The sequence below is a fragment of the Achroia grisella genome, unplaced genomic scaffold (genome assembly GCF_030625045.1).
Source record: "Achroia grisella isolate CSIRO2021 unplaced genomic scaffold, CSIRO_AGI_Agris_v1 utg821, whole genome shotgun sequence".
Lineage (NCBI taxonomy): Eukaryota > Metazoa > Arthropoda > Insecta > Lepidoptera > Pyralidae > Achroia > Achroia grisella.
In genome coordinates, this window is record NW_026713035.1 from 485674 (window position 1) to 495517 (window position 9844).

General features: G+C 35.7%; 1 protein-coding gene across 1 annotated transcript; it reads right to left on the reverse strand.

Annotated features, from left to right (window-relative positions):
* Positions 1–998: 998 nt before the first annotated feature.
* On the reverse strand, positions 999–1761 carry LOC131852016 (uncharacterized). Its single transcript, XM_059202584.1, has one exon. It carries the CDS (start codon positions 1724–1726, stop codon positions 1010–1012), a length of 717 nt encoding a protein of 238 aa, XP_059058567.1. The 5' UTR covers positions 1727–1761; the 3' UTR covers positions 999–1009.
* Positions 1762–9844: the final 8083 nt, after the last annotated feature.

The following is a 9844-nucleotide window of genomic DNA, read 5'->3' on the forward strand; positions in this document are numbered from 1 at the left end:
GAATGATATCCAAAAATATCAACCACAATTAACAGAATCATATATTCGTTGGAAATATGTAGTAAACTTATTGAAGTTGTTTTGGCACCTGTTGCAGATATTTTATTAAGGATGATAATGGAATGATGCACTCGCCTGCGCTAACGGTTTACGATGGCGGGGCATCAGTGGCGGATGACAAAATGAGCATGAAGTCAGGTTAGTTAGCCGATCTTGGTGGCTATTATCACGATTGTTTCCAGGGAGAACCGCGTGAAGGTCAACTTGACATGGTATATTGTTAACAACGGGGTCATTACTCGACATTACTGACAATCTCTGTTGCAGATTACAAAAACGGAAGAGAACAAATAAACCGTGTTGCTATCAAAACAATTTGTGTGTATGATATTATTATTATTAAACGTCAAGCATTCTGGTACGTATTGGTTTGCGAGGCCTTACTTCTTTTACTTTCATCAATTTAGACCCTGTCAATAAAAGCATCTACTTTCTTTTATTTTAATTTGTCACTAAAACGGATGGGATGTGTGACACTATTAAGTGGTGTCAATTGTGACTGACATGTTTGTTTATTTACACAGTGTTGCTACATATTATACGACATTATTATAAAATAAAAAAAAGATTCAGCTAATTCGATTTGAAAATAAACAAATAATACTTGACAATTAACATAGCGCTATCTATGTAGTTCTATGGTAAGTATCGTTTGTGTTATAGGTACTAGACAATCGTCTAGACATAAATACGTAGGTTTTTTTATTAATATCATACATAAAATACATAGAAAACACCCAGACAGATACAAATTACGTAAGTCGCAGCCTTAGGACTTCACAATTAGGCAACCGCGAAGTCACGTTGTCGGCGCTGGTGCACGTTCCGCTGCATCAGCGTTGTAGCATCGCGTTTGGTTAACACCAAAGTCCATGTAGAATCTAGGTCGCTCCTCGTCAGCGATATTAAGGTGTCTATGTATTGTAACACGTCCCCCATAGAGCAGCAACTATTTTAAAACGTTGAGTGAAAATGTTGCTGGAATCTTGCCGTGATCTCCGGTGTTAACTGGAATTGCATCTCTATGATCCTTTTCTGTTCTGAATGGTTCAGGTTTATTAGATTTATGTTTCTTATAATGTCTGGTTACTAGTAGTATGAGGAGTACTATTATACTAAATAGTATGACGTAGAATGGTATTGTAGTATGATATATTGTGTCAGGAATCTTGTTCAGTTGTATGGACGGCTGAGCTATGATTTTGTCTTGAATAGTGTGCAATTCTTCTAAGTTAATAGAATTTACATTTGTGTGTATGTAAACTGGCTGCTGCGCCTCAACGTCATATGGTACGTTGAGAATTTTCAGAGGTCTTCCTTTTATTTCATCGTTACTATTAATGATGGTGAATTCTTCAGTGCGTAGTAGGCAATTAATAGGAATGGTAACGAGGTAACTGCCTTGTATAGTCTCAAAATCCTCTCTGTCACATCTTAACTGTACTCTTGTAGGTTTTGGGAGTGATAAGATGTATTGGCGGCTGTCTAATTCTTGCATGGCTTCCTTCTGGAGATGAATGGTTGTTAGATTGCAGTCTTTATGTAAGGTTTTAGTCATAATGAAGTGCTGGATGCAGTCAGGTTGTGTTCGCAGTTGATGATGTAATTGTTCTTCACAAAGATACTGGCCGTTGTTTAACTTCGGGCATTCAGCCTCCATGTACATGAATTCTTCCTCATTTGTTGCTATGAAAGGATAAGGAGGTAGGAGGGTATGGTTAAATTTATTAGGAAAAATAGACAATTTATATAATGTATAACCATGTACTGAAACTATAGGAAACTTGAAAACTATAACTACATTATTTCCATGATAATAGTAACCACTTTTTATTATATCGTAGTATTGTCTTAACTCTATGTCTAAAATACTTTCCTTACTATATAACTTCCTAAGTTTTTCTAATATTATCTCTAAGCTATTTATTCCTATCATACTATGGTGAGTGCTTGATGCACGCGTATATGCTAAACTATTTTCTTACCTATATAATTCTATAAGAATATCTTCAATAGTCTCGCTAATTATAGTAAGTAATTGAGCAAACTTAGTAAATTTCATATAACTGTAATTTTGCATAGCATCACTATCTAATAATTGATTTAAGGTATTATTAATTTTTATCTGATTATTAACTAGCTGAGATAAAATTTTACTCTGAGAAGATGTTAGTTCTTTACTAATTGTTATATGACTATTGACTTCATGAGACATTTTTAACTGGTTATTTCGCAGTAATTCAATGGCTTCGTTATATTTTAGTGCATCTGTATAATCTAGGTTACCAGTAATGCTTTTTATAAGGGATCCAAGACCATTTATAAGACTTCTTTTAGCTCGGTTTGGTTGTAAGGTGTTCAACTGATCAATTACTTTATTAATTTTACTGTTAAGGTATTCTATCTGAAATTCGTATAGAATGTATGTATCGTTAGGCAATTTCATTTTAAAATCATATAACTGAGTTTGTAATAAGTGAATGTTAGTCTCAATGTTGTCTAGTCGTATGTGTTGTACAAAGCTATGGAAGTGAGTAATTAAATTAGTTTTGCCTAATTTAAATGGTATTAGTCCGAGTCCGTCATCTAAACTGTCAAGTTTTATCTCTTGGCTGGTCGTTCGTTCCATGGTCAGCATCAGCATCAGTAGGAGTCTGTAACAATTTTGCTGATTCAGGGATTCGTTTTAATCTTGATTTTGCTATAGGATTTCGTTTTTTCGAGGTATAAATATGAATTGGTAGGTTTGCTAGGACGGTATCTTGATTATAACGTGGGGCTAATTTTTGCCTAGATGCGAAGGGATTTTTTATAAAAACTTGTTGATCAGGCTGATAATTAATTTCGGGTTCGCGATCCTTATTTCTATTCTCAATAAGGGTGGTACGGTTAGAGAGGGATGTTTCATTAATAAGTTCATATACATTTTTCATCTGTTCTTTGTGATTTATTAGGTATTGTTGCAGCAGATGACTACTGAGATCTAAATCGAGAGGGTCTCTTGGGTCAAAATGTCCTGTTATTATGTCGATTGGACGACATCTTGTGAAGCTGTGGATACTACTGTTATATGCTAATATGGCATAGGGCATAAGATTAATGACAGGTTCATTTTTATATTTTAAGCGGAGGGCACGGAGATGTTCAAGAAGTGTAAGATGTAGTCGTTCAATGTTACCATTGTCATTTGGAGTATGGGCTAAGGTCCTGTGGTGAGATATTTTGTGAAGTCTAGTAAATTCAGAGAAGAGTTGGTTTGTAAACTCTGTCCCATTGTCTGTCACTATAACTAGTGGTAGTCCATGGTGAGTTGAAAATTGTAGTAGTGCTTGTATGACACTAATTGCAGTGCCATCTCTGAGGTGATAGGCTTGGGCATATTTTGAAAAGACATCTATAAGAGTTAAGTATTTTTCATTTTCAGCTGTAAATAGATCCATATGAATAATTTCAAATGGTTTTGCAGGAGGGGGTACGATATTGAATTTCTGTTTGATTGGGTTGCGATCATATTTCGCCTGTCCACAAATAGTACATTCATTAATATACTTAGTTATTTGATCTTTCATTTTGGGCCAGTAATACTTTTGTGAAAGTGCTAGGTAACATTCAGTGATGCCACGGTGGTTAGTTTTACCCTCGTGGTAGTTTTTTATGATTTCTTGTTGTCTTAAATATTCCTTAACATTTTCTATTTCTGTTTTAGCTAATACGAGATTCATGGATGAGCTTTTAAATTTATCTTGGATGATAGGTATGATAGAATACATCGCTAACGGTGGGTTTATTAATAATGCAGTTTTAACTTTCGGATTGACATATTCTTTTATTGCGTTTACTACGTCTTCTTCTAAGTTACATTTAGATATCTGGATTGATGTACGTGTGTGAGTGTCAAATGGCTTAGTCGCTGATGGTCGTTTTTTAATGTCTCCTACAATAGTCAAACATATCTGTCTGTGGAATCTGTTAAGGGGTTCGTCAGTGATTGGTACTTCTAGTATGGGGTGTTCATTGCTCGTGTGAGCTGTTTCGGTATCAGATGCTGTCGGTGAGGGTGGTCTTTCTGAGGGGTTGGCGATCATTGAGCTTATTTCTTCGTTATAGATTTCGATACGAGACAACGCATCGGCGTTTGTGTTGTTCTTACCCTTTTTGTATATAACTGAAAAATTATATTCACTTAATTTCAATCTCCACCTAGTCAAACGCGAATTTGGCTCTTTTAGATTCATGATCCACTGAAGTGGTTTATGATCTGTCAGTATTTTAAATTTACGGCCGAAAAGATATGGTCTAAAGTATTTGGTAGCCCAGACGATCGCAAGGAGCTCTTTTTCTATTGTACTGTAGTTTAATTCGCTCTCATTTAATGTGCGAGATGCGTAGGACACTGGTTTATCAGATCCTATACATCCTTGTGAGAGGATGGCTCCAATTGCAACATTGGATGCGTCAGTTGTCAGTATAAAGTCTCTGTTGAAATCGGGATACATTAATATGGGATCGTTTGTCAGTAATCGTTTGCATCTTTCAAAACAGTCAATGTAGTTTTTATCAAGAGTGATTTGTTGGGTTTTCTTTAAACATTGTGTAAGAGGTTTTGTAATTCTAGCAAAATCGGGAATAAATTTACGATAGTAACCAATCAATCCAAGGAATTGTTTAATCTGTTTAGTAGTTTTTGGTAGTGGATACTTTTCAATTGCAGCTATTTTATCTGGGTTTGGTTTGATTCCTTCGTTACTAATTATGTGTCCAAGATAAGCGGTTTCTAGTTTTAAGAATTCAGACTTGTCCATCTGTATCTTAAAATTAGATTCACGGAGTCTTTGAAAGACCTTCTCTAAATTTATAATATGTTCTTGTAATGATGTACTAAATACAATTATGTCATCTAAATAGACAAGGCAAATAACGTTTTGTAGTCCTCTTAACACATTATCCATCACTCTCTGGAAAGTAGATGGTGAATTCTTTAAACCCATCGGCATGCGTAAAAATTCAAAGTGACCATGCTCTACGTTAAAGGCAGTCTTGGATATATCTGCAGGGTTCATTTCAACTTGGTAAAATCCACTAGCCAGGTCCAAGGTCGTAAAATATTGACATTTACCTAACTTGTCTAAAACGTCAGTAATGTTCGGTATCGGGTATTTGTCGTCAATAGTCTTTTCATTTAACTTTCGAAAATCTACAACTAACCTCCATTTTTGTTTCCCGGATGCGTCTGCCTTTTTAGGAACAACCCAAATAGGCGAGCTCCATGCAGAGTCAGATGGTCTAATTATATTTTGTTCTAGCATTTTTGTGATCTGGTCTCTGACTTCCTGTCGATGCACGAATGGATAACGATAGCTCTTAGTGTGTATTGGTATTTCATCTGAGGTTCTAATTTGGTGTTTAATTTTGTTAGTGAAAGATAACGGTTCGCCGTCAATATAAAAGACATCTGAATATTGTGTACAAAGATTAATTAAATTTGCTTTCTCTTCTTCATTTAAATATCCAGTACGCAAGCGAGACAATACTTCGTTTACTCGACTACTATGATTAGTATGAGTGTACTCCATATTAAAAATCACTGCTTGTACTGGACGATCTACACAGAAAATAACGTCATTAGGTGACGTATTTTCGACTTCAATTACGCCGCGATTATTACGCACGGTCGTTATGCATTCGTGTATTAAACAATTGCCTATTGACTGCTGAGGGATGAATCTGTCTCCGTCAGGTGAGTTAATAGGTATTCTAACTAATTTGGATGAATTTGCGGGTATGATATCTTCATATAAGTTGACGTTTCGAGAGTTAAACATCTGTAGGGGATTTGTAGAAGTCTGTGTAATAAGTAGTTTGTCTTTTAGGTCAATCTTAGCCTCCCATTTGGTTAATAAATCTAGTCCAATAAGTCCGTCAAAGTAGTTATGAAAATTATAAATGAATAATTTTATGTTTTCTGAGTTATTAAACTCTGAAAAACAAGGGATGGTTATAGAATAATCGTTTTTACTAGTTGCGTGTACGTTGGTAACTTCGAAAGGATCAAAATTAAGTGGTAAGTGTGAGTAATAATCTTGTACTGCACGTGGACTAATGAAGGATTGGTTAGCCCCGGTATCAATTAACAAGCTAAGGGGTGGATTCGATATTTTTATATAAGGTAGTTGTCTTTGAGATTGTAAATTTAATTCTATCTTGATTTTCTTATAACCAGTTCTTTGTGAAAATCCTCCTCTGTATTGTTAGAAGTCTGGGGTGCGTCATTATTCATATCGTCATTCGTAACGTCATACGGGTATGGTACAGTCATTGCGTCATGTTCGTATGTGTCGGGCATATCGTAGGAGTAAGGGGTTACGTCGGGGTAGTAATTATAGTCCGGTTCATAATTATAATAATTGTCATACTGCGGAAAGTCGTCATAATTATAACATTCATTAAAATTCATTTCTCTAGTTTTAAAATAATTGGTAGGTGGCGGATTACCAAATCTACGCCAGTCATGCCCCGAGGGTGGCAATGGCTTAGTAGCGAAATGGCTAACTCCACTCATGGGTTGAGGGCCATGGTCCTGGGTTTGATTCCTGTATGGTAATTTAAAAACATTGCTTTGCGGTTTATAATTAGGTGGCATAGCACGGAACATTTGTTGCGTACGTGTAGGCATTTGAGGCATGCGTTGCTGTGAATGGTTGAATTGAGAGGGTTTCCAGCCCTGTGGCTGTGGATTCAATCTTTGCCAATTTGGTTGAAAATTAAATGGTCGTGGTGCTGACATAGTTGGGCTGTGTGGCATGGCAATAGAAGCTAGGGGTGGTGATTTAGTAAATTGAAATGCCTGTGGTGGTTTCCGTTCAGTATTTGAGGTGCCGGGTGCGTTTCTTTGTTGTAGATACATTACATTTAATTCATCCTGTACGAATTCTAATGCCTTTTCTATTGTTTCTGGACGCATACAACGTATACGGGAGCCTAAGGGTTCCTTAAGCCCTCGTACAAATGCTTGCATTGTAAGCTTACTGTACAATGCTCGCTTGGCCTCTATGGTGGTAGGCAGAGACTCATGTAACGAGATATACGTCATTATAGTGCTGAACAAGGTTTGACAATGATCATAAAATTCTTGTGGTGTGGTGTAACCTTGAGTTGCTAATAAAAGATCATTATAAAGGGCTGTTTCATCCCTTTGGTCTGAAAAATTATTAATTAAAGCATTTCTGATTCCTATCCAGTTATCTGGGATGCCATTTGCGTTAATTTTATTGGCTGCCGGTCCAGTTATTTTGTTCAAAATGCCATTAATTAGACATAAATTACTTAATTCGCTACCTGGTTCGTTATTTAAATATGTAATCACAATCTGATCACATAACTTTATAAATCTTACTAGTACGTTCGGGTTACCATCAAACTCCGGAACGGGACGTAGTGCCTTAAAAATAGTGTCTGGTTCGTAAGACATTTTATCTAAATTACTTAAATCGATTTCTCTATATAAATCTAATCTAGTTTGCCGACGAGACTGCCTAGGAGATGCAGACTCGCTGGTACCCTGTTTCCTAGGATGGAAAATTTTGGATAGGATATTAACTCGCTAAAGGAAGCAACAAAAGAGTGATTCAATTGTACTTACATATGTATCATTACGGTTCGTCCTGCGAATCGATTTTCGGATTCTTCTGTGGCTGCGTACCTCGTGGTTCGGATACTCGACGAAGGCTTGATAGCTCAACCAGTGGCGTACGATTGGGAGCAACGATTTTGGATGCTGGAGACCGATCGCGACGCGCACTGACTCGAATATCCTACCGACTGCGCCAATTACGTAAGTCGCAGCCTTAGGACTTAAAAAAAACTAAAATTATTTAAATATAAATTTATTTAAAAATTACAATATATAAAAATTACTTATTTCTAATTATAATAAAGGAGAGGTGACTCTATCGAGGCAAGAATAGAAGTGGCGGACGGAAGCCCGGCTCGGTTGCACAATTAGGCAACCGCGAAGTCACGTTGTCGGCGCTGGTGCACGTTCCGCTGCATCAGCGTTGTAGCATCGCGTTTGGTTAACACCAAAGTCCATGTAGAATCTAGGTCGCTCCTCGTCAGCGATATTAAGGTGTCTATGTATTGTAACATACATATAAACAATCATATTCGTGAATACGAATGTTTGCACCGTGCGAGGGATCTAACCCGCGACCATCGGTAGTGAAGCGGTGTACCAAACCGCTAGACCTCCGAGGCCATCAAAATATATTGCTTGCAGGGCATTGTTTATCAATTCAAGCGTCTACTTTCTTTTATTTTAATTTTTCACTAAATCGAATGTGCCTGATGTATTATGATACCACTAAGTGGTGTCAATTATAAGTGGCATTTTTATTTACTAGCTTATTTACATTGTATTAGATGCCGTTGTAAATTGTACGGAATTATACAAATACACGGTCAGTAATATGAATATCGTGTCTATCCATTTTAAGTAAATATAATAATGGCCGTACAGCGATGCATTATGTATGAGAGTTGTGGCTTAGTTAGTAGTATATTATTTCCACACCATAGAGTTTAGTAGGTAGATTGACTTCCATCTGGGGTTTGAGGCAAAATAAGGCAGACTAACAATCAAATTATAGTAGAAGAATACATTGACAGCCTCTTTCAATCCAAATTGCAACTTGAAGCAGTATAACGGAAGACGCTATGTCCCAAGACGGTACTTGATGTTTTATTGGTGATTCGCATATAAGACCACACTGGCTGTTTACAATCAGGCGAATTGAGGTCACTATGTACATTTATTACTACTATGAAAAAAACTGCTGTTATGTAATTCGAAATTAACTAGTTTTAGATAATATGTTATTCTTTTTTAGCAGTGATACGTAAAAAAATATCAAAATTATGATTGTAACTAGCTACTGTAAAAAAATATAGATGCGAATAAGTAAGTAAGACATTTTACAATGTAGGTATTTGAATTTTATATATCACAAAAGATTAGATTAAAACTTTTTCTCTCGTGTTCGCTCTTATAATAATATTTACAATGTGAATATCTCGACCAGAAATATTTATGAAATACGCAGTGATTAAATGTTACATGTTAGAATAAACAAATACGTTGTTTGTGCAATACTTTTTTATTGGTATTCTAAACAATTACATGACCTCAATCTGCAGGCATACATCAAAGTAATAGTTAGCACTATCTACATTAATTTATAGCAGTAGTAAATCACAGTTACTACGTCCGTTTGCCATCGAATGGTAACGGCAAGCCACTTTTATTCTATTATTTTTTATTAAGTTGAAATATAAAAAAACAAAAGTTGGATTGGTTGTTACCAGTATAGGTTATATAGAACAGCACTAAATTGGAATACACATATAATACACTAGCTGACCCGCGCAACTTTGTCTGAATCTCACTTACTTGACCAATTTACATAATGTATTTTCAAATTATAGCCTATGTATAATTCTGATGTATAATAAGCTATATTACTGTAAAATCATCAAAATCCATTCAGTAGTTTTTGCGTGAATAGTAAAAGATAGCTATTAGCCATCCATCCATCCATACTCAGAAACCTTCGCGTTTGTAATATTAGTAAGATTTATACAAATACTAAAATAAATACCTAAAATTTGTCAAACCTAACATTAATGCCTAACATTTTTTTCTGTAGTATCATTTAAATATTGCTTCAGTAAATTTACTATTCGTTCATTAAACAATTACTGCCAATATCTGCCTAATTAAATAATTTTA

Coding starts and splice junctions, on each gene's coding strand:
- LOC131852016 (XM_059202584.1), bottom strand. CDS start 1,726: ATGTACATGGAGGCTGAATGCCCGAAGTTAAACAACGGCCAGTATCTT.